This window comes from Hippopotamus amphibius, chromosome 4 (genome assembly GCF_030028045.1).
Source record: "Hippopotamus amphibius kiboko isolate mHipAmp2 chromosome 4, mHipAmp2.hap2, whole genome shotgun sequence".
Classification (NCBI taxonomy): Eukaryota; Metazoa; Chordata; class Mammalia; order Artiodactyla; family Hippopotamidae; genus Hippopotamus; species Hippopotamus amphibius.
The window spans coordinates 119,969,748-119,995,201 of record NC_080189.1 but is presented as its reverse complement, the minus strand read 5'-3'; the positions used below and the strand labels follow the sequence as shown (position 1 = coordinate 119,995,201).

General features: G+C 35.9%; 1 protein-coding gene across 1 annotated transcript in view; it reads left to right on the top strand.

The window, feature by feature from the left end:
* CCDC7 (coiled-coil domain containing 7) overlaps positions 1–25,454 on the top strand; it is a 239,592-nt gene that overhangs the window by 76,123 nt on the left and 138,015 nt on the right. The window contains exon 15 of the mRNA XM_057731790.1: positions 1,163–1,261. Within this exon, the coding sequence (XP_057587773.1) occupies positions 1,163–1,261 (99 nt within the window). The remainder of the gene's footprint in view (positions 1–1,162; positions 1,262–25,454) is intronic.

The following is a 25,454-nucleotide window of genomic DNA, read 5'->3' as shown; positions in this document are numbered from 1 at the left end:
TTGACAAAAATTTTTTTCATTGTGGTAAAATACACATAAAATTTATTTTAGTCATCTTTAAATAAAGTATACAATTCATTGGCATTAAGTGCCACCATCACTACATCTATTTCCACAACTTTTTATCACCCCCCCAAAAAAACTGTTAAGCAATAACTCCCATTCCTACCTCCATCCAGCCCCTGGTAAGCGCTAACTTACTTTCTGTCTCTATTGACTTGCCTATTGTGTTTCATATAAGTGGAATCATATAATATTTGTCCTTTTGTGCCTGGCCTGTTTCACTTAGCATGATATTTTCAAGGTTCACTCACACTGTAGCATGTATCAGAATTTCGTTTCTTTTTATGACCGAATAATGTTTCCTATTATGTACATACCACATTTTGTTTATCCATTCATCTGCTGATGGATATTTAAGTTGTTTCCACTTTTGGCTATTGTGAATAATGCTGCAGTGAACATGGTGTATGGTATATGTTTAAATCTCTGTTTTTCAGTTGTTTGGGTAGGAATGTATTTGCTGGATAATAAGATAATTCTAAGTTTAGCTTTTTGAGCAACTGCACAACCTTTTTCCACAGTGGCTGCCCCATGTTATGTTCCCAGTAGCAGTGTACAATGCTACACATCCTTGCCAACACTTGTTTTCCTTTTTGTTTAATTTATGGTTATTCTAGTAGGTATGAAGTGTATCTCCTTGTAATTTTGATTCACATTTATTTAATTACTAAAGGTGTTAAGCATCTTTTTGTGTACTTGTTGCTAATTTGTATGTCTTCTTTGGAAAAAACGTCTATACAACTCCTTCACCCTTTTTTTTTTAAATTGGATTGTTTGTCTTTTTGTTGCTGAACTGTAGAGGTTCTTTATGTATTCTGGGTATTAAACCTTTATCAGATATATGGTTTGCAAATATTTTCTCTCATTCTGTAGGTTGTCTTTTCACTTTCTTGGTAAATACCCTTTGATGGATAAGAATTTTTAATTTCATGAAGCCCACTGTAACTTTTTTCTTGTGATTTTGGTGTCATATATGAGAATCTATTGCAAAATCCAAGATATTTATCCCTATATTTTCTTCTAAGAGATTTATGTGTTTAGTTTGAGTTAATTGTTCTATATGGTATGTTCTGCAAAAGTGTATGGTTTTTGCCCACAGATGGCAGCTCATACCTATTAATGATGGATCAAAACAATGTCTTACGACCTGAAGATGGGATGCGGAGCAGCAGCAGCAGCAGTTCCAGTCCCATAGATGGTAAAGTGCTGTAGCATCCTGATTCCAGAGAGCAGGGCAAATTAGTAGTAGGGGTCACTGGGGGTAGATCTCACTACAGTGACAGCTCCAGCCCCAGGGAGGAGTTGCAGTGACATGAACTCCAGTGATCTCTGTCAGCTGGCTTCAGTGTTGGTGAAGACTGTGGAGTTCTCATGTCCATGGTGGTGAGGCTTGATGAGGTTTTCCTGCTCTTGTTTTCCCTGTGGGGTGAAAACCCTCTGAGGGCATTCCTCTAGGCACTGAGCTGCTCTTGAATGGGGGTGGGGTGATGCAGGTAAAATGCTTCCTACGTTTTTCTGTGCAGCCATCCTTGGTTTTTGAGCCATGGGGTTTCTGCTGCTGCTTTGTTGGAGTCCAGAGCTTTCCCAGAGCTGTTTTAGTTGATTTATAATTATTTATTTATTGATTTTGTTGTTTTTGTTGGGGAGATGAGGGTTGAGATCTCTTAGCCCTCCATCTTGTTGACATCACCTTCCCATTCAGTGTTTTTTTAAATAGTTTCTTTTACTCTGTTGAGAATTACCATCAGTTCACTGACAGTGTCCATCTGTTCCTTTAAATCCGTATTTATAATTGCTTTTTTAAAAGTCCTTTTTGGCTAATTCCAATATTTGCATTATCTCTGGACCTATTTCTGTTAACTAGTTTTTCATCTGGCTTGGGGTAATATTTTCCTATGTGCATGTCTAGTATTTTTTTAATTATTATTACATGCTGCTTACTATGGATTCTTTTTTAATTCTCAATTATATTTTTTAATTTTGAAGAATACTGTTTTTAGTTTTTGAAGGCATTTAACTTACTTGTGGCTCAGCTTTGTCCTGTTGAAGTTTGGTTTTGGGCTTTGTTAGTCCATGCCTAGTCCTTTCTTTAGGGCTAGAGTAGCCCTCTCCTAAAATGTGGACTTTTTGAGCTCTCACCTAAGCATTTTGGATATTAGCAAGGTTTCTCCACTCTGAATAATTGGAACCCCAGTGTGTCCCATCATTATGCAATATCTGTAAACTCCACTCCACTCACAGCTCCAAAATAATTTATTTCTTCCAGACTTTATTGGTTTTTGTGTGTTTTATTGTTTATGGGCAATTTAGTGTTTTCCCAAAGACTCAAAGGACTTTGAAAATTTCAGGTGCTCTGTCTATGCTTATACCTTTCTATATGGTACCCTGTTCCACAAACTCTGTTTACCTTGTTAGACCCAGACTTTGATCTCTGTCTCTTTTCAGTGAGGTTCTTTTCCTGTATTTGAGCTGTACTTATCTGTACTACTGCGAATGCACCCTGAGAAGACCACCGAGATGAATAATGTGTTTCTCTGCTCCAAGGGATCACAGTCGTGTGCTCTTTGTTTCCACTGCCCAAAAGTATTTGCTTCCTCTATTTTATCTAGTTTCAGTTTTCATAGATCATTGATTATCACAATTTGTACACTTAGCCTTTGTAGTTCACTGCACACATGCTAAAAAGCAACATATTGGAAACTCAGATATATGTTTTTATAATGAGGAAATATAACTCTTTCATGTATAACTCTGCCTCTTCCATGGGGAATGGTCACATAATTTTTCAAAGATTTCCAGATACCTAGGTTATCTATGGGCAAAAGCCATATACTTTTGCAGAACAGAAAATGGATAATGTAGAAGATAAAAATTGGCCTATGGATCAAGATTTAGACTCATATGTTGAGGTACATTCTCTCTATACCCAGTTTGTTGAGATGTTGTTCTTTTCTTTTAATAAATAAATAAATTTTATTTATTTAATTATTGGCTGTGTTGGGTCTTTGTTGCTGTATGAGCTTTCTTTAGTTGTGGGGGGGGGCTACTCTTTGTTGTGGTGCGCAAGCTTCTTATTGTGGTGGCTTCTCTTGTTGCAGAGCACAGGCTGTAGGCACGTGGGCTTCAGTAGTTATGGCACACAGGCTCAATAGTTGTGGCTCCTGGGCTCTAGAGCGCAGGCTCAGTAGTTGTGCACAGGCTTAGCAGCTCTGCGGCATATTGGGATCTTCCCAGAGCAGGGCTCAAACCCATGTTTCCTGCATTAGCAGGCAGATTCTTAACCACTGCACCACCAGGGAAGCCTGAGAGGTTTGGTTGTTTTTTTTTTTTTAATCATAAATGATTGTTGAATTTTGTCAGATGTATTTTCCTGCAGTTAATTGAGACGATCATGTGATTTTTTTTTTATTATAACTTACCTCATTTTATTATTTTTTTTAGCTCTTTATTGGAATATAATTGCTTTACACTCTTGTACCAGTTTTTGAAGTACACCAAAGTCAATTGGCTGTATTTATACACATATCCCCATATACCCTCCCTCCTGTGACGCCCCCCAACCCTCCCTGTCCTGGCCCTCTAAGGCATCATCCATCATCGAGTTGATCTCCCTTTGTTATACAGCAACTTCCCACTGGCTATCTCTTTTACAGTTGGTAGTATATACATGTCTGTGCTACTCTCTCACTTGGTCTCAGCTTCCCCTTCACCCCTCACCCACCCAACCTCGCATCCTCCAGTCCATTCTCTGCATCTGCATCCTTATTCTTGTCCTGTCACTGGGTTCATCAGTAGCATTTTTTTTTTTTTTTTTTTTAGATTCCGTATATATGAGTTAGCATACAATATTTCTTTTTCTCTTTCTGGCTTACTTCACTAAGTATAGGAGACTCTAGGTCCATCCACCTCATTACATATAGCTACATCTCATTCCTTTTTATACCTGAGTAATATTCCATTGTATATATGTGCCACAACTTCTTTATCCATTCATTTGTTGATGGGCATTTAGGTTGCTTCCATGTCCTGGCTATTGTAAATAGTGCAGCAGTGAACATTATGGTACATGTTTCTTTTTGGATTATGGTTTTCTCTGGGTATATGCCCAGGAGTGGGATTACTGGATCATATGGTAGTTCTATTTGTAGTTTTTTAAGGAACCTCCAAACTGTTTTCCATAGTGGCTGTACCAACTTACATTCCCACCAACAGTGCAGGAGAGTTCCCTTTTCTCCACACCCTCTCCAACATTTGTTGTTTCTAGATTTTTTGATGGTGGCCATTCTGATTGGTGTGAGGTGATACCTCATTGTGGCGTTGACTTGCATTTCTCTGATGATTAGTGACATTGAGCATCTTTTCATGTGTTTGTTGGCCATCTGTATGTCTTCTTTGGAGAAATGCCTATTTAGGTCTTCCGCCCATTTGTGGATTGGGTTATTTGCTTTTTTGGTATTAAGCTGCATGAGCTGCTTGTATATTTTGGAGGTTAATCCTTTGTCCATTGTTTCGTAGGCAATTATTTTTTCCCATTCTGAGGGTTGCCTTTTAGTCTTGTTTATGGTTTCTTTCACTGTGCAAAAGCTTTTAAGTTTCATGAGGTCCAATTTGTTTATTCTTGATTTTATTTCCATGATTCTAGGAGGTGGGTCAAAAAGGATCTTGCTTTGATGAATGTCATAGAGTGTTCTGCCTATGCTATGTTTTCCTCTAAGAGTTTTATACTGTGTAGCCTTACATGTAGGTCTTTAATCCATTTGGAGTTTATTTTTGTGTATGGTGTTAGGAAGTGTTCTAATTTCATTCTTTTACATGTTGCTGTCCAATTTTCCCAGCACCACTTATTGAAGAGGCTGTCTTTTTTCCATTGTATATGAATGCCTCCTTTGTCAAAGATAAGGTGCCCATATGTGCTTGGTCTTACATCTGAGTTCTCTATTCAGTTCCATTGATCTTCCTTTCTCTTTTTGTGCCAGTACCATACTGTCTTGATCACTATGGCCTTGTAGTATAGTTTGAAGTCAGGAAGCCTGATTCCACCAACTCCATCTATCCTTCTCAAGATTGCTTTGGCTATTCGGGGTCTTTTGCGTTTCCATACAAATCATAAGATTTGTTGTTCTATTTCTGTGAAAAATGCTGTTGGTAATTTGATAGAGATTGCATTGAATCTGTAAAGTGCTTTGCGAAGTACAGTCATTTTCACAATGTTGATTCTTCCAATCCAGGAACATGGTATGTCCCTCCATCAGTTTGTGTCTTCTTTGATTTCTTTCATCAGTATCTTAAAGTTTTCTGCATACAGATCTTTTGCCTCCTTAGGCAGGTTTATTCCTAGGTATTTTATTCTTTTTGTTGCAGTGGTGAATGGGAGAGTTTCCTTAATTTCTCTTTCTGCTCTTCCGTTGTTAGTGTATAGGAATGCAAGAGATTTCTGTGCATTAATTTTGTATCCTGCTACTTTACTAAATTCATCAATGAGTGCGAGCAGTTTTCTGGTAGAGTCTACAGGGTTTTCTATATGTAATATCATGTCATCTGCAAAGAGTGACAATTTTACTTCTTCTTTTCCAATTTGGATTCCTTTTCTTTCTTTTTCTTCTCTGATTGCTGTAGCTAAAACTTCCAAAACTTTGTTGAATAATAATGGTGAGAGTGGACACCCTTCTCTTGTTCCTGTTCTTAGGGGGAATTCTTTCAGTTTTTCACCATTTAAAACAATGTTGGCTTTTGGTTTTTCTTTTTATTTTTTTTTTATTTATTTTTTATTTTTTATTTTTTTGGGGGGTACACCAGGTTCAATCACCTGTTTTTATACACATATCCCTGTATTCCCTCCCTTCCTTGACGCCCCCCCCCCTCGAGTCCCCCCACCCTCCCTGCCCCAGTCCTCTAAGGCATCTTCCATCCTCGAGTTGGACTCCCTTTGTTATACAACAACTTCCCACTGACTATTTTACAGTTGGTAGTATATATATGTCTGTGCTACTCTCTTGCTTCTTCTCAGTTTCCCCTTCACCCCCCGCCCCCTCCCATACTTCGAGTTCTCCAGTCCATTCTCTGTATCTGCTTCCTTGTTCTTGTCACTGAGTTCATCAGTACCATTTTTAGATTCCGTATATGTGAGTTAGCATACAATATTTGTCCTTCTCTTTCTGACTTACTTCACTCTGTATGACAGATTGTAGTTCTATCCACCTCATTACATATAGCTCCATCTCATCCCTTTTTATAGCTGAGTAATATTCCATTGTATATATATGCCACATCTTCTGTATCCATTCATTTGTTGATGGGCATTTCGGTTGCTTCCATGTCCTGGCTATTGTAAAGAGTGCTGCAATAAACATTATGGTACAAGTTTCTTTTGGGATTATGGTTTTCTTTGGGTATATGCCCAGGAGTGGGATGACTGGATCATATGGTAGTTCTATTTGTAGTTTTTTAAGGAACCTCCAAATTGTTTTCCATAGTGGCTGTACCAACTTACAGTCCCACCAACAGTGCAGGAGAGTTCCCTTTTCTCCACACCCTCTCCAACATTTGTTGTTTCCAGACTTTGTGATGATGGCCATTCTGATTGGTGTGAGGTGATACCTCATTGTGGCTTTGACTTGCATTTCTCTGATGATGAGTGATGTTGAGCATCTTTTCATGTGTTTGTTGGCCATCTGTATGTCTTCTTTGGAGAAATGTCTATTTAGGTCTTCTGCCCATTTGTGGATTGGGTTATTTGCTTTTTTGGTATGAAGCTGCATGAGCTGATTGTATATTTTGGAGGTTAATCCTTTGTCCGTTGTTTCATAGGCAATTATTTTTTCCCATTCTGAGGGTTGCCTTTTAGTCTTGTTTATGGTTTCTTTTGCTGTGCAAAAGCTTTTAAGTTTCATGAGGTCCCATTCGTTTATTCTTGATTTTATTTCCATGATTCTAGGAGGTGGGTCAAAAAGGATCTTGCTTTGATGTATGTCAAAGAGTGTTCTGCCTATGTTTTCCTCTAGGAGTTTGATAGTGTCTGGCCTTACATGTAGGTCTTTAATCCATTTGGAGTTTATTTTTGTGTATGGTGTTAGGAAGTGTTCTAATTTCATTCTTTTACATGTTGCTGTCCAATTTTCCCAGCACCACTTATTGAAGAGGCTGTCTTTTTTCCATTGTATACTCGTGCCTCCTTTGTCAAAGATAAGGTGCCCATATGTGTTTGGGCTTACTTCTGAGTTCTCTATTCTATTCCATTGATCTTCCTTTCTATTTTTGTGCCAGTACCATACTGTCTTGATCACTATGGCCTTGTAGTATAGTTTGAAGTCAGGAAGCCTGATTCCACCAACTCCATCTATCCTTCTCAAGATTGCTTTGGCTATTTGGGGTCTTTTGCGTTTCCATACAAATCGTAAGATTTCTTGCTCTAGTTCTGTGAAAAATGCCATTGGTAATTTGATCGGGATTGCATTGAATCTGTAAATTGCTTTGGGTAGTGCAGTCATTTTCACGATGTTGAGTCTTCCAATCCAGGAACATGGTATGTCCCTCCATCTGTTTGTGTCGTCTTTGATTTCTTTCATCAATGTCTTAAAGTTTTCTGCATACAGATCTTTTGCCTCCTTAGGCAGGTTTATTCCTAGGTATTTTATTCTTTTGGTTGCAATGGTGAATGGGTGAGTTTCCTTAATTTCTCTTTCTGCTCTTCTGTTGTTAGTGTATAGGAATGCAAGAGATTTCTGTGCATTAATTTTGTATCCTGCTACTTTACTAAACTCATCAATGAGTGCTAGCAGTTTTCTGGTAGAGTCTTTAGGGTTTTCTATATATAATATCATGTCATCTGCAAAGAGGGACAATTTTACTTCTTCTTTTCCAATTTGGTTTCCTTTGATTTCTTTTTCTTCTCTGATTGCTGTGGCTGACACTTCCAAAACTATGTTGAATAACAGTGGTGAGAGTGGACACCCTTGTCTTGTTGCTGTTCTAAGAGGGAATTCTTCCAGTTTTTCTCCATTGAGAACAATGTTGGCTTTTGGTTTTTCATATATGGCTTTTATTATGTTGAGGTAATGTCCTTCTGTGCCCATTTTCTAGAGAGCTTTTATCATAAATGGATGTTGAATTTTGTCAAAAGCTTTTTCTGCATCTATTGAGATTATCATATGGTTTTTATCCTTCAATTTGTTGATATGATGTATCGCGTTGATTGATTTGCATATATTGAAGAATCCTTGCATCCCAGGGATAAACCCCACTTGATCGTGGTGTATGATTTTTTTAATGTGCTGTTGGAGTCTGTTAGCTAGTATTTTGTTGAGGATTTTTGCATCTATATTCATCAGTCATATTGGTCTGTAGTTTTCTTTTTTTGTGACGTCTTTGCCTGGTTTTGGTATCAGGGTGATGATGGCCTCGTAGAATGAGTTTGGGAGTGTTCCTCCTTCTGCTATATTTTGGAAGAGTTTGAGAAGAATAGGTGTTAGCTCTTCTCTAAATGTTTGATAGAATTCGCCTTTGAAGCCATCTGGCCCTGGGCTTTTGTTTGTGGGGAGATTTTTAATCATAGTCTCAATTTCCATACTTGTGATTGGTCTGTTCATAGTTTCTGTTTCTTCCTGGTTCAGTCTTGGAAGATTGTATTTTTCTAAGAATTTATCCACTTCTTCTGGGTTATCCAATTGATTGGCATATAGTTGCTTGTAGTAGTCTCTCATGATCTTTTGTATTTCTGTGGTGTCAGTTGTTCTTTCTCCTTTTTCATTTCTAATTCTGTTGATTTGCATCGTCTCCCTTTTTTTCTTGATGAGTCTGGCTAATGGTTTATCAATTTTGTTTATCTTCTCAAAGAACCAGCTTTTTAGTTTTTTTAATTTTTTCTTTTGTTTCCTTCCTTTTTCATTTATTTCTGCTCTGATCTTTATGATTTCTTTACTTTTGCTCACTTTTGGGTTTCTTTGTTCTTTTCTCTAATTGTTTTAGATGTAAGGTTAGGTTGTTTATTCGATATTTTTCTTGTTTCTTGAGGTAGGACTGTATTGCTATAAACTTCCCTCTTAGAACTGCTTTTGCTGCATCCCATAGGTTTTGGGTTGTTGTGTTTTCATTGTCATTTGTTTCTAAATATATTTTGATTTCCTCTTTGATTTCTTTAATAATTTCTTGGTTGTTTAATAATGTGTTGTTTAGCATCCATGCGTTTGTATTTTTTGCAGTTTTTTTCCTGTAATTGATATCTAGTCTCATGGCATTGTGGTCAGAGAAGATGCTTGATATGATTTCAGTTATCTTGAATTTACCAAGGCTTGATTTGTGACCCAGGATGTGATCTGTCCTGGAAAATGTTCCATGTGCACTTGAGAAGAAAATGTATTGTGTCGTTTTTGGATGGAATATCCTTTAAATATCAACTAAGTCGAGATGGTCTAATGTGTCATTTAAAGCTTGTGTGTCCTTATTTATTTTCTGTTTGGATGATCTGTCCATTGATGTAAGTGGGGTGTTCAAGTCTCCTACTATTACTCTGTTACTGTTGATGTCCTCTTTTATGGCTGTTAGCATTTGCCTTATGTATTGAGGTGCTGCTATGTTGGGGGCATAGATATTCACAATTGTGATATCTTCTTCTTGGATGGATCCCTTGATCATTATGTAGTGTCCTTCCTTTGCTCTTTTAATAGTCTTTACCTTGAAGTCTAATTTGTCTGATATGAGTATTGGTACTCCAGCTTTCTTTTGACTTTCATTCGCATGGAATATCTTTTTCCATCCCTTTACTTTCAGTCTCTATGTATCCCTTGGTCTGAAGTGGGTTTCTTGCAGGCAGCATATAGAAGGGTCTTGTTTTTGTATCCATTCAGCCAGTCTGTGTCTTTTGGTTGGAGCATTTGATCCATTTACATTTAAGGTGATTATTGACATGTGTGTTTCCATTACCATTGTCTTAATTGTTTTGGGTTTGTATTTGTAACTGTTTTCCTTCTCTTGTGTTTCCCACTTAGAGAAGTTCCTTTAGCACTTGTTGTAAGAGTGGTTTGGTGGTGCTGAATTCTCTTAACTTTTGTTTGTCTGTAAAGCTTTTGATTTCTCTGTTGAATCTGAATGAGACTCTTGCTGGGTAGAGGATTCTTGGCTGTAGGTTTCTCTCTTTCAGGACTTTCAGTATATCCTACCATTCCCTTCTGGCCTGCAGAGTTTCTGTGGGAAGGTCAGCTGTTATCCTGATGGGTTTTCCTTTATATGTTATTTGTTGCTTTTCTCTTGCTGCTTTTAATATTTTTTCTTTGTGTTTAATTTTTGTTAGTTTGATTAATATGTGCCTTGGTGTATTTCTCCTTGGGTTTATTCTGTATGGGACTCTCTGTGCTTCTTGGATTTGGTGAATTATTTCCTTTCCCATGTTGGGGAAGTTTTCCACTATAACCTCTTCAAATATTTTCTCAGACCCTTTCTTTTTTTCTTCTTCTTCTGGGATGCCTGTAATTCGAATGTTGGTATGCTTAATGTTATCACTGAGGTCTCTGAGACTGTCTTCTTTTTATTGTTTTTTCTTTTTCCTGCTCTATGGCAGTTATTTCCCCCATTCTATCTTCCAACTCCCTTATTCATTCTTCTGCCTCAGTCATTCTGCTGGTTATAGCATCTAGAGTATTTTTAATTTCAGTTATTTTGTTATCCATTGCTGTTTGTTTTTCTGAGTTCTTATGAACTCTTTCTTGTATTTTCTGTATTTTGTTATCGAGATTTTGTATCATTTTTACTATCATTACTCTGAATTCTTTTTCAGGCATTTTCCCTATTTCCTCTTCATTTATTTGGTCTTGTGGGTTTTTTTCCTGCTCCTTTGCCTGCATGGTGTTTCTTTGTTTCCTCATGGTTGTCCAAACTTCTGGGGTTGCTTGTCCCGGCGATAGTGGGGTTTATAGAAGACTGTCCAAGCCTCAGACTAATGTCTGAGTGTTGGGTTAAACAAATACTAAGTCTAGGAAATACATACATGTATAAGACACACAATTACTGAATCCATTAGGACATAAGGCTCTGCAAAGAGCTGACAGAAGAACCCCAGTATGCTATCAGATGTTCAAAGAGAAACCCAACAGAAATTGACAACCAAAACAGCACAAAACAGAAACAAAAGTGAAAACAAACAAAGAAATAACACCTTACACATACAAACACTAATCCAGGGAGATTTTGTAAGCTAGGATCAAATATTAAAAAGAACTAGAGTAGCACCAGACAGAATGGAGATTCTCAGAATGAAATTAGACAATTGTAGTAAGAACTAAGATAAAGACAAATACCTAGTATTAAATACCAAGGCTGTGTGTCATCTGGAGAATAGAGCAAGGAGTCTGAGCAGATCGATAGTGTTGCTTATAAGTATGTTAAGATAAACTAAAAATGGAAGACAGGGGAACAGAATAGCGTAGTGTGATTGGAAATATGCAAATAAAAAGAAAGGAATAGAAATGTATAAAAGATAGGGATGAAAGGAAAGTATGAGAGATATATTGTCCATACTACCAAAAACTTAGCTAGAAATAGAAGTATATAAAAAGGCAAAAAAATGAAAATAGAATAAAAAATGGAATTAAAAAAATATGTTATAAAACTTGTAGATCCGTTAGGACTAAGATCGTAATTAATAAACAAAAAATAAAAAATCCAGAACTGATCCCATAATGGACCAGTTCAATAGAATTGATACTAATATTTCTGTTTCCTTAGAGTCTCCGCTGTACGTGTCCTTCTACTTGCTTTGGGTTTTTTTGTATTATTCTGTGACCAGCAGAGCTTCCTTTATTGTTCGTTTGTAAGCGTTGGTGTGTGGGGAGGGAGAGGGTACAATAGTGGCTCCTTCTCCTGGGAGTGAGTGAGCAGTGGCGCACTGTTGTTTCAGTCAGGCTTGGAGGTGCCTGCTGCAGAGGGATGCCAGTGGCTCAGGTGTAAACAGAAAGTCTCAGAGTTGGGCCTTTTTCGGGATTTTTTTGTTTTTTTTTTTCCTCAGCAGTCTCCCTGCTGCCGGACTTCCAAGGGGTTTTTATCTAGCCCCACCCGAGGGCCTGAGGGTCCCTATTATCCCTGAGCAACTTAGGTGGCTCCACTGCCCGCTGCAGGCACCGAAAGAGAGAGAGAGGCTATGCCCGCGGCTCCTTCCCCCCACCCGTGAGCCTACAGTATCCAGCTGCTATCATGGCCGGGCAGCTCTCAGGGGCAGGCACTCCTCGCAGTGGACCTCTTCCCTCCTGTCCTCTCAGTCCGTCACCCTTCTGGCAACAATTTTTCTCACCCTGAACCAGCTCTCCGGTTCCTATGCTCCCACTCCCGGACCCACTGTTCAACTGTGAATTGACGTCTCAGTCTGGGAACGCTGAGCTGCACTGCGGACCCTCCGTATGTTTCTCACTCCCTCCTGTCTGCCACAGCTCCGCAGTTTCACCCTCCTTGAGCCGTCGTAGATGCCTCCCTACCAGTTATGTCGGGATCCTTGTGGTCCCTTCTGGTGTCCGAGGCCGTCTGCTTGTGTTCAGTTGGTTCTCCGTGGGAATTATTGCATCTTTTGGTCCATTCCGAATGCATCTGTGGAGTGGGATGCATTCCACCTCCCTCTACTTCGCCGCCATCTTTTTCTCTCCCCTATTTAGTGCATTTAAAAGTCTTCTTATAGGACTTCCTAGGTGGCACAGTGGTAAAGAATCTGCCTGCCAATGCAGGGTACACGGGTTCGAGCTCTGCCCTGGGAAGATTCCACATGCCGCAGAGCAGCTAAGCCTGTGCGCCACAACTATTGAGCCTGTCCTCTAGAGCCTGTGAGCCACAACTACTGAGCCCATGTGCCACAACTATTGAAGCCCACGTGCCTAGGGTCTGTGCTCCACAACAAGAGAAGCCATTACAATGAGGAGCCTGTGCACCACAATGAGGAGTAGCCCCCGCTCTCAGCAACTAGAGAAACCCCATGTGCAGCAACAAAGACCCAAGGCAGCCAATAAATAAATAAAATAAATTAATTAATTGAGAAAAAAAGTCTTCTTATAGCTCAGAGAATGGATGAAGTATCAGATGAAAATATTTTGCCTAATACTTGGAGCTGCTAGAAAGAAAAACTTCAGTAGTAAATATGATAATTATAAAAATTATTAAATTATTTGAATTAATTGATTTTAATTAAGTATTTAGTTCATTAATATGTAGCCTGATACAGCCTTTTAAATATCATTGTCAAGTTTTTTAAAATTATGTTATTTAAATTTTTTATTTCTTGGTTTCCTTGAATTTTTTGTTCACTCTACCATTTACTAAAACATGCATATTTAATTCTTTTACTCTAGTTTTGGGTTTATCTATTTCTTCTTGTATTACTGGCCTCTTTTTTCTTTCTTTCTTTTTTGAGTGCATTGGGCTTTCATTGCTGTGTGCAGGCTTTCTCTTATTGTGGCAAGCAGGGGCTACTCTTCTTTCCATTGCACAGGCTTCTCATTGCAGTGGTTTTTCTTGTTGTGGAGCACAGGCTCTAGACACATGGGCTTCAGTAGTTGCAGCACACGGGCTTCAGTAGTTGTGGCACACAGGCTCAGTAGTTGTGGCTTGTGGGCTCTAGAGCGCAAGCTCAGTAGTTGTGGTGCACGGGCTTAGTTTCTCCACAACATGTGGGATCTTCCCAGACCAGGGATCAAACCCGTGTCCCCTGCATCGACAGGTAGATTCTTAACCGCTGCGCCACCAGAGAAGTCCCTGGCCTATTTATACAGTCTTTCTTATTAGGTGTATACAGTTTTTTAAAAGTACATGTTTCTTGTGAACTCAACTTTTTATTTTTACTAAAGAGACCATCTTAATCTTTGGTAAGGTCCTTTGACTTAAATCCCGTTTTGTCTGACATTGACATAACTATAGCAGATTTATTTTGATTAATATGTGCATACATATCTTTTTTCATATATTTACTTTGCACCTTTCTGTATCATTAACCTTTGGTGTGTTTTTTCTTTTAAGTAGTTTATAGTTAGATTGTTTATAAATCCAATGTGACTTTCTTTGTTCCTAGAACATGTACTCTGTCTATAATTATTAAAACTGTCAGTATATTGGATTTAAATATTCTGGGATACTTTGTGTTTTTTCCCACCTAATCCATTTTTTATTTTTTAATTATTGTTAATCATTATTTTTGTTCCAATTTTTAAGTCATTCTTATGTTTTAAATTGTGAAAACTTTAAAAAAGTGAATATGCTTAGAGAAATGAAGTGTACCTTCAACTTTCTAAGTGTGTATATGATATAACAGAGTGCCTATACATGCTTTTGGTAAAAACACTTTTGTGGTTACATTTAACCTTATAGTCCAATCTTATTTTTTGATCATTTAAAAAATTGTGATCATTTGCTTAAATTGTTATAGAAATGAAAGGAAATTTTAGTTGGTACTTGGTATATCTTAATAATTCAGAAGCTTTACAATAAAAGTTTCACGTTTTAGTGGATTAAAGGCTTCTTTTCTTATAACTGAGAAAATAGGTATCAGCTGAAAATATTTTACCTGAAGATACAATTTTAATCTCAGAAATTCCATCTCAATTTTTTGACAGTGTTTTTGACAGTTTGATTGTGATATGTGTATAGGTGGATCTCATTAAGTGTGGTTTACTTTGGGTCTGTTGAGCTTCTTTATGTGAAGATTAATGTTTTTCATAATTTGGGGGAAGTTAATGATCATTATTTCTTCACAGATTTTCTCTCCTTTTCTTTTCCCATTATATAGATAGATAGATAGATAGATAGATAGATAGATAGATAGATAGATAGTCTTATTTCCACCAGTCTCTGAGGCTCTGTTCATTTTTCTTCATTTTTTTTTCTTTCTGATCCTGATTGGATAATCTCAATTTGCCTGTGTTCAGTTTCACTGATTCTTTGCCTTTTTAACCCTTTTGATTCTCTCTTTCCACTTGTTATTCTTTCAATTCTAGAATTTTAAAAATTCTTTTAAAAGATTTCTATTGTTATTGATATTCGCTGATGGTGAGATATAGTTTTTATACTTTAATTCTTTAGACATAGTTTCCTTTAGTTATTGGAACATTTTAAAAAGCTGGTTTAAAATCTTTGTCTAGTAAGTTCAGTGTCTGGGCTTCTTCATTGAGAGTTTCTGTTGACTGCTTTTATTCTGTTCTGTGTACTGGCAACTCTCATGTTTCTTTGCATGTCTAATTTTTTTTTGATTGAAGACAAATTTTAAATATAATATCAACTTTGGAAATCAGATTAGTCCTCTTCCCCAGGTTTTTTTGTTTTTATTTATTTGATTGTTTAGTACGTCTATTGGAGTCGTCTGTAAAGGCTCTATTCTTCATTGTGTGTGGTACTGAAGTTTCTGCACAGTAGCTTAGTAGTCAGATAAAGACTGGACAGAGATTTTCATAAGTGTAATGAAATCTCTCTGCCCCTATTGAGAGGCTTCTTTTACTCAATAACTCTGTCAATAGTAATAGTTGATTATCTTGGAAATTTAAATGGAAAATCATATTAAGTTTATAGTAGAGCGTTTTTAATTATAAGTACAATGTTTTACAGCAGCATACCTGAAACCATATTTACTGAAGAACAACTTTCCATTTCCCCCTTCTTCCAGCCTGTGGCAACCACCATTCTACTCTTTGGTTAGGAGTTTGACTACTTTAATACCTCATATGAGTGGAATTCTGCAGTATTTGTTCTTCTGTGATAGGCTTATTTCACATAACATAAATGTTCGAGAGGTTCACCTATGTCATCACTTATAACAGGATTGCGTGCCAGACAGCATGCAGGATCTGGCATGCGGGATCTCAGTTCCCTGACCAAGGATCAAACCTGCACCCCCTGCAGTGGAAGCATGGAGTCTTAACCACTGGACCACCAGGGCGAGTCCCATGGATATCCTTTTTTTAAAGAGTGAATAGTATTCCATTGTATGTATGTATCACAAATTGTCTTTATCCATTCACCACTGATGGATGTTTAGGCTGCTTCCCCATCTTGGCTATTGTGAATAATGCTGCATGAACATGAGAGAACAGATATCTTGTTGATCCTGATTTCAGTTCCTTTGGATATTGTATACAAAAGTAGGATTGCTGGATTGTATCATAGTCATTAATCTTTTGAGGTACCTCTATACTGTTTTCCTTAGTGGCTATACCCTTGTACATTTCCACTGACAGTGTACATCTGCACTGCCATTTATCTTTTGTTTTTTTGATCATAGCCATCCAAACGTGAGATATCTCATTGTGGTTTATTTGCATTTCCCTGATGATTAGTGTTGTTGAGGCCTTCTTAAATACCTATTGGTCATTTTTATCCCTTCTCTAGAAAAATATCTATTCAGGTCCTTTGCCCATTTTTTAATCAGGTGGTTTTATTGTTGTTCAGTTTTAGGAGTTTTGTATATATATTTTGGAATTAACCCCTTATTACATATGTGTTTGCAAATATTTTTCCCATGCCATAGATTGAGTTTTAACTCTGTTTATCATTTACTTTGCTATGCAGTGCTTTTTCATTTGGTGTAGTTCCACTTGTTGATTTTTGCTTTTGCTGCCTGTACTTTTGATATCATATGCAAGAAATCATTTCCAAAACAAACATCATAAAGCTTTTTTCCCTATGTTTTCTTCTAGGAGTTTTATAGTCTTGGGTTTTATATTTAAGTTTTAAATCCATTTCGAGTTTATTTTTTTCGTATGGTGTAAGATAATTTCATTCTTTTTTCATTCCAATTTTTCCAACATAATTTCTTAAAGAGACTATCCTTTCCCCGTTGTGTATCATTGACACCTTTGTCACTGATCAGTTGACTATATGTGTATGAGTTTATTTTTTAGCAATTTTCTTCTGTTGACCTCTGTGTCTGCTGTTATGCCAGTATCAAGCATTTCAATTACCATAGCTTTGTAATGTGTTTTGAAGTCAGCAAATATGATCAAGATTGTTTTGGCTATTCAGGATACTTACCTATTCCATATGAATTTTAGGGTTGTTTTTCTATTTCTGTTTTTAAAAATGCCATTGGGATTTTGATAGGGATTGCATTGAATCTGTAGCTGTCTTTGGGTAGAACAACTGTTTTAACAATATTAAGTCTTATGATGCATAAAAATGAGATGTCTTTTCATTTATTCATGTTTTCTTCATTTCACCAATATTTTTTATTTTTTAGTGTACAAGTCTTTCATCTTCTTAGCTAAGCTTATTCCTAAGGATGTTACTGCTTTTGATGCTAATGTAAAAGGGATTATTTCTTAATTTCCTTTTCAGATTATGCATTGTTAGTGTATGGAAATACCACTGATTTTTGTATGTTGATTTTGAATCCTACACCTTTACTTAATTTTTTTACTACCTCCAAAGTTTTTTGTGGTGTTCATGTCATCTGTGAATAGACATAGTTTTATTTCTTCCTTTCTGACTTGGATGACTTTTATATATCTTTCTTGCCTAATTGTTCTGTCTAGGACTTCCGCTACTAAGTTGATTGGTGTGAAGAATGGGCATTCATGCCATGCTCTTAATCTCTGAGGAAAAGCTTTTAGTTTTTCACCATTGAGTCTGATGTTAGCTTTGGCTTTTCCCATATGGCATCCATTATGTTGAAATTTTCTTCTATTGCTGGTTTGTTGAATGTTTTTATCATGAAAGATTGCATAATTTTTTCAAGTATTTTTTTGTATCTGACAATCATAATTTTTTTTGAGGCTGGCTAACACAATGACTATAACAATTTACTAATTTTTTTCTGAGGTAAAATTGGTATATAACATTATGTATTTCAGGTGTGCAAATTATGATTCAACATCTGTGTTCATTACCAAGTGATCATTACCAAAAGTCTAGTTGCTTTCCATCACCATACACTTGACTCCCTTCAGCAATTTCATCCACACCTCATCCTCCTTCCCCTCTGATAACTACTGTTTGTTCTCTGTGTCTGTGAGATTGTTTTTGTTTTTGTTTATTTGTTCATTTGTTTTTTGCAGGTTCCACATATCAGTGAAATCATATGATTTTTGTTTTTCACATGTGATTTATTTCATTTAACCTAATACCTGCAAGGTCTATATATTGTGTCACATAGCAAGATTTAATTCTTTTTTATGGCTGAGTAGTATTCCATTGTCTTTATAAACCATGTACTCTGTATCCATCCATTGTTGGACATTTAGGCTATTGTAAGTAATGGTGCTATGAACATAAGGGTGCATCTATCTTTTCACATAGTGATTTTTGTATTCTTCAGAAAAAACACCCAAAGGTGGAATTGCTGTTTCATCTGGTAGTTTTAATGTTTTGAGGAACATCCATACTCTTTCCCATAGTGTCTGTATCAATTTACATTACTACCAACACTGCCCAAGGATTCCCTTTTCTCCATATTCTTACCAGCACTTGTTATTTCTTGTCTTTTAGTAATTGCTATACTAAGGTGTGAGATGGTATCTCATTGTGGTTTTGATTTGCATTTCCCTAATGTTTAGTGAAATTGAACACATTTTCATGTATCTTTTGGCCATCTATATGTCTTCTTTGGAAAAATGTCTGTTTAGACCCTCTGCTCATTTCTTAATCAGATTGTTTTTGTGTTTTGCTGTTGAGTTGCATGAATTCTTTATGTATGTTGGCTATTAACCTTTGTCAGATACAAAGTTTGCAGATATTTTCTCCCATTCATTAAGTTGCCTTTTCATTTTGTTGATGGTTTCCTTTGCTATGCAGGGGCTTTTTAGTTTAATGTAGTCCCTCGTGTTTATTTTTGCTTTTGTTGCCTTTGCTTTTGGTTTCAAATCCAAAAAATTTTCACCAAGACTGGTATCACAGAGCTTACCTGTCTCTTCTTCTAGGAGCTTTATGTTTCCAGTTTAATGTTCATGTCTTTAATCTGTTTTGAGTTAGTGTTTTGTGTATGTTGTAAGAAAGTGGTTCAGTTTCATTCTTTTGCATGTGTCTGTCCAATTTTCCCAACATTATTTATTGAAGAGACTGTCCTTTCCCCACAGTATATTCTTGGCTGGTTTATAATTAATTAACCATATATGTATGGTTTTATTTTTGGGCTCTCTATTCTGATCCATTGATCTATGTTTTTATGTCAGTTCCATACTGTTTTCATTAATGTTGCTTTTTAATACAGTCTGAAAGCGAGAAGCATAATACCTCCAGCTTTGTTCTTCTTTCTCAAGATTGATTTGGGTATACATAGTCTTTTGTGATTCTGTATAAATTTTAAGATTGTTCTATTTCTGTGAATATGCCATTGGAAATTTGCAATAAGGATTGCATTGAACCTGATGCTTGTTTTTGGTACTATTAATACTTGAACAGTATTAGTTCTTCCATTGATCAGGGCAGAATATTTTCATTTATTTATGTCTTATTCAATTTCTTTCATCAATGTCTTATAGTTTTCATTGTGCAGATATTTCACCTCCTTGGTTAAATTTATTCATAGATACTTTATTCTTTTTTATGGCTTTTTATTGAAATATAATTGGTTAATATATAACATTAATTTCAGATATACAACATAATGATTTTTTAAATTTAAATTATTTAATTGAATGATAGTTGATTTACAATGTTCTGTTAGTTTCTGGTATATAGCAAAGGGATTCAGATGTATATGTGTATATATATATATATATATACACACACACACACATTCCTTTTCAGATTCTTTTCCATGATAGATTATTACAAAATATTGAACATACTTCCCTGTGCTATACAGTTAGCCCTTGTTTATCTGTTTTATATACAGTAGTATGTATCTGTTGATCCAAAATTCCTAATTTATCACTCCCCCACCCTTTTCCCTTTGGTAACCATAAGTTTGTTTTCCATGTCTGTGAGTCTGTTTCTGTTTTATAAGTAAGTTCATTTCTGTCATTTTGAAAGATTACACAAATAAGTCATATCCTGTGATATTTGTTTTTCTCTGTCTGACTTACTTCACTTAGTATGATAATCTGTAGGTCCATCAATGTTGTTGCCAGTGGCATTATTTCATTCTTTTTTATGGCTGAGTAATATTCCATTGTGTGTGTGTGTGTGTGTGTGTGTGTGTGTGTGTGTGTGTGTGGGTGGGTGTGTATACACCACCTCTTTTTTTTAAATTAATTAATTTATTGGCTGTATTGGGTCTTTGTCTCTGTGAGTGGGCTTTCTCTAGTTGTGGCGAGCGGGGGCTACTCTTCTTTGTATTGCGGAGACTTCTCATGGTGGTGGCTTCTTTTGTTGCAGAGCATGGGCTCTAGGCGCCTAGGCTTCAGTAGTTGTGGCAGTTGGGCTCAATAGTTGTGGCTTGTAGGCTCTAGAGCACAGGCTCAGTAGTTGTGGCGCACGGGTGGATTCTTAACCACTGCACCACCAGGGAAGTCCTACACCACCTCTTTATCCATTCTCTGGATGGACATTTAGGTTGCTTCCATGTCTTGGCTATTGTAAATAGTGCTGCTGTGAACATTGGGGTCCATGTATCTTTTTAAATTAGTTTTTGTCTTTTCCAGATATATGCCCAGGAGTGTGATTGCTAGATCATATGGTAACTCTATTTTTAGTTTTTAGGGAACTTCCGGACTGCTCTGCATAGTGGCTTTACCAATTTACATTCCCAGCAACAGTGTAGGAGGGTTCCCTTGTCTGCACACCCTCTCCAGCATTTATTATTTGTAGACTTTTTTGATGATGGCCATTCTGACTTCTATGAGGTGAAACCTCATTGTAGTTTTGATTTGCATTTCTCTAATAATTAGCAGTGTTGAACCTCTTTTTATATGTGTGATGCACATCTGTATAACTTCTTTGGAGAAATGTCTATTTAGGGCTTCTGCCCTTTTTTGGATTAGGTTCTTTGGTTTTTTGATATTAAGCTCTATATGAGCTCTATATATTTTGGGAATTACTCCTGTGTTGCTTGCATTATTTGCAAATATTGTTTCCCATTCTATAGGTTGTCTTTTCATTTTGTTTATGATCTGCTATGCAAAGGCTTTCAAGTTTAATTAGGTCCCATTTGTGTATTTTTGCTTTTATTTTCATTACTCTAAAAGACAGATCCAGAAAAATACTTCTGCGATTTATGTCGAACAGTGTTCTGCCTATGTTTTCCTCCAGGAGTTTTATACATATTATCCAGTCTTACGTTTAGGTCTTCAACAACATAATGATTTGATATTTGTGTATATTGTGAAATGATCACTACAGTATGTCTAGTTAACATCCATCACCATACCTAGTTACAAAACTTTTTTCTTGTGATGAGAACTTTAAAGATCTACTCTCTTAGCAACTTTTAAATATTCAATACAGTATTTTAATTATAGTCACCATGCTGTATGTTATGTTGTGGTTTTGATTTGCATTTCTTTAATGATTAATGATGTTGAGAATCTTTTCATGTACCTTTTGACCATCTGTGTATCTTCTTTTTTTTTTAAGCTCTTTATTGGAATATAATTGCTTTACACTCTCGTACCAGCTTTTGAGGTACACCAAAGTGAATCAGCTGTATTTATACATATATCCCTATATCCCCTCCCTCCCACGACTCCTTCCCACCCTCCCTGTCTTGGCCCTCTAAGGCATCACCCATCATTGAGTTGATCTCCCTCTGTTATACAGCAGCTTCCCACTAGCTATCTGTTTTACAGTTGGTAGTATAAATATGTCTATGCTACTCTCTCACTTCGTCTCAGCTTCCCCTTCACCCCCCCCCCCAACCCCATGTCCTCCAGTCCATTCTCTGCATCTGCATCCTTATTCTTGCCCTGTCACTGGGTTCATCAGTACCATTTTTTTTTTTAGATTCCATATATATGAGTTAGCATACAGTATTTGTTTTTCTGTTGTACTTCACTCTGTATGACAGACTCTAGGTCTATCCATCTCATTACATATAGCTCCATTTCATTCCTTTTTATGGCTGAGTAATATTCCATTGTATATATGCCACATCTTCTTTATCCAGTCATCTGTTAATGGGCATTTAGGTTGCTTCCATGTCCTGACTATTGTAAATAGTGCTGCAGTGAACATTATGGTACATGTTTCTTTTTGGATTATGGTTTTTTTCTGGGTATATGCCCAGGAGTGGGATTACTGGATCATATGGTAGTTCTATTTTTAGTTTTTTAAGGAACCTCCAAACTGTTTTCCATAGCAGCTGTACCAACTTACATTCCCACCAACATTTGTGTATCTTCTTAGGAAAAATGTCTTTTCAGATCCTCTGCCCATTTTTTAATCAGATTAGTTTTTGTTGTTTTGCTGTTGAGTTGTATGAGTTGTTCATATATATAACCTATTAACTCCTTATCAGGTATATAATTTGCAAATATTTTCTCTCATTTGATAGGTCACCTTTTTGTTTTGTTGTTGGATTTTTTCTTTGCTAAAGTTTTCCAGTTTGATATAGTCCTACTTGTTTACATTTCCTTTTTTTGCCTTTGATTTTCCAAGACCAACGTCAAAGAGCTTATTACTACCTATGTTTTCTTCTAGGATTTTTGTGGTTATAGGTCTTACATTCAAGTTTTGAGTTAATTTTTGTGTATGGTATAAGATGGTGGTCAATTTCATTCTTTTATATGTGGCTTTCCAGTTTTACCAGCATCATTTATTTAAGAGACTGTCCTTTTCCCATTGTATATTGTTGGTTCATTTGTCATAAATTAATTGGCCATGTATGTGTGAGTTTGTTCTAATTTCCCTTTTGATTTGTTTTTGATTCATTGGTTGTTTCTTGTTGTTCCTTGACACCTGTGTTGGTATCTGCATATTTAAAAAAACTATTTCCTCTCCTTCTCTTGACAGACTGGTTTTCTGTTGTTTATTTTCTTGACTGATTTTCTTTAACTTATTTATTTGTTTTTCAGGTATGATTGACGTGTAAGTTTTTTATTTTCTTTTTTTTCACCCTTTCACATCCCCCCAGCTTTATTGAGATATTATTGACATATATTTTGTAAGTTTAAGGAATAAAACATGATAATCATATACATGTCTATCACAAAATAATTACCACAATAAGGTTAGTTAACACATCCATCATCTGACTTTTTTTGTGTGTTAAGAGCATTTAAGATCTACTCTTTCAGTAACTTTTCAAGTATGTAATATGCTATCATTAACCAAGTCACCAGACTGTACATTAGCTCCTCAGAACTTATTTATCTTATACCTGGAAATGTGTACCCTTTGACCAATATCTTCCCATTTCTTCCACTTAGAAGCCCATGGTAACCGCCATTTTACTCTTGATTTCTATGAGTTTGGTTTCTATGATGTTAATATGGGATTGTCATATAGTGTTTATTATGTTGAGGTCAGTTCCTTCTATGTTCATTTTGTTGAGAGCTTTTCTTGCAGTGATCTTATCCTGCTTTGGTATCAGAGTAATGCTGACCTCATAAAATGAATTAGGGAGTGTTTTCTCCTTTTGGATTTTTTGGAAAACTTTGTGAAGGATTGGTATTAATTCTTCTCTAAATGTTTCTTAGAATTCATCAGTAAACCATCTAACCCTGGGTTTTTCTTTGATGGGAGGTTTTAACTACTGATTGAGTCTCCTTAGTATTATTGGTTTGTTCAGATTTTCTGTTTTTCCATGATTCGGTGTTAGTAGACTGTATGTTTCTTGGAATTTATCTGTTTTTTCTTGATTGTCCAATGTTGGTGTATGATTTTTATAATATTCTCTTATCCTTTTTATTTCTGTTGTATCCATTATAATTTCTCCTCTTTGATTTTTTATTTTATTTATTTGAGTCTTTTTTTTTTATTATTTCTCAGTTTAAAGTTTTCTCAATTTTTTTTAACTTTAAAAAAAACAGTTTTTACTTTATTGATTTTTATATTATTCTTCTAGTCTCTGTTTCTGCTCTGATCTTTATTTCCTTTCTTCTGATAAATTTGGGCTTGGATTTTTTTTTCTTCTTTTTCTAGTACTTCTTTTTTCTGGTACTTGTAGAATTAAGTTGTTTATTTGAGATCTTTTTTCTAAATATAAACATTTATTGCTATTAACTTTTCTTTGAAATGCTTTTGATTCATCCCATAACTTTTGGTATTTTGTTTTCATTTTCATGTTTTTCATGATAATTTTTTATTTTATTTTCATTTGTTCTTTGACTCACGGGTTATTTGGGAGTGTATTGTTTAATTTTCTCTTACCTGTGAATTTTCCAATTTTTCTCCTGTTATTGTTTTCATTTCTGAAACCATTGGGTTCAGAAAACATATTTGGTATGATTTCATTGTTCTTAAATTTGCTAAGATTTGATTTGTTATGTATCATATTATCTACTGTGGAGAATGTTCTGTGTGTTCTTGAAAAGCATGTGTATTCTGCTGCTATTGGTAGGAAGTTTTGTATATGTCTGTTAGAGCTCATTGATCTAACGTATAGTTCAAGTTCAATGTTTCCGTATTGGTTTTCTGTCTAGATGATCTATCCATTGTTGAAAGTGATGTATTGAAGTCCCCTACTTCTACAGGAGTATTTTCTCTTTTTTCCCTTCAGATCTGTTAGTATTGCTTAACATGTTTAGGTGCTCTGATGTTAGGAGCATTTATATTTATTGTTGTTATATTTTCTTGATGAATTGACCCCTTTATCATCATATAATTACCTTCTTTGTCTCTTGTTACAGTTTTTGACTTAAAGTCTATTTTGTCTGATATGAGTATAAGCTATACTGCTCCCTTTTGGTTTCCGTGTGCACAGAATGTCTTCTTCATCTTTTCACTTTGAGCTTATGTGTCCTTAAAGATGATGTGAGTCTCATGGAGGCAGCATGTAGTTGGATCTTTTTTTTTTTTATTTATCCACTCAGCCACTTTGAATCTTTTGATTGGTTAATTTATTCCATTTACATTTAAAATACTGATTGAGAGTTAAGGACTTGCTAATGCTGTCTTATTGTTTTCTGGTTATTTTGCATTTCCCATGTTCTTTTCTTTCTCTCTTGCTGTCTCCCTTTGTGAATTAATGATTGTCAATAGTGGCACACTTTGATTCCCTTTTATTTTTTATGTATCAACTATAAGATTTTGCTTGTCATTTTCATGTGGCTTACAAAAGACTTATTGTAGGTACAACAGTCTTCTTAAGCCGATACCATCTTAACTTTGATTACGTATAGAAATGCTGCCCTTCTACTACCCCCCAGTATGTTTTTGATGTAGCAGTCTACCTCTTTTTATACTGTGTATCCGTTATCAAATTATTGTAACTATATTTATTTTTAATAATTTTGTCCTTTAGCTTCCATACTAGAGTTGAGTGATTAACACACCACCATATTACAGTATTAGAGTTTTCTGAGTTTGCGTATTTATCTACCTTTATCACTGTGTAGTATATTTCC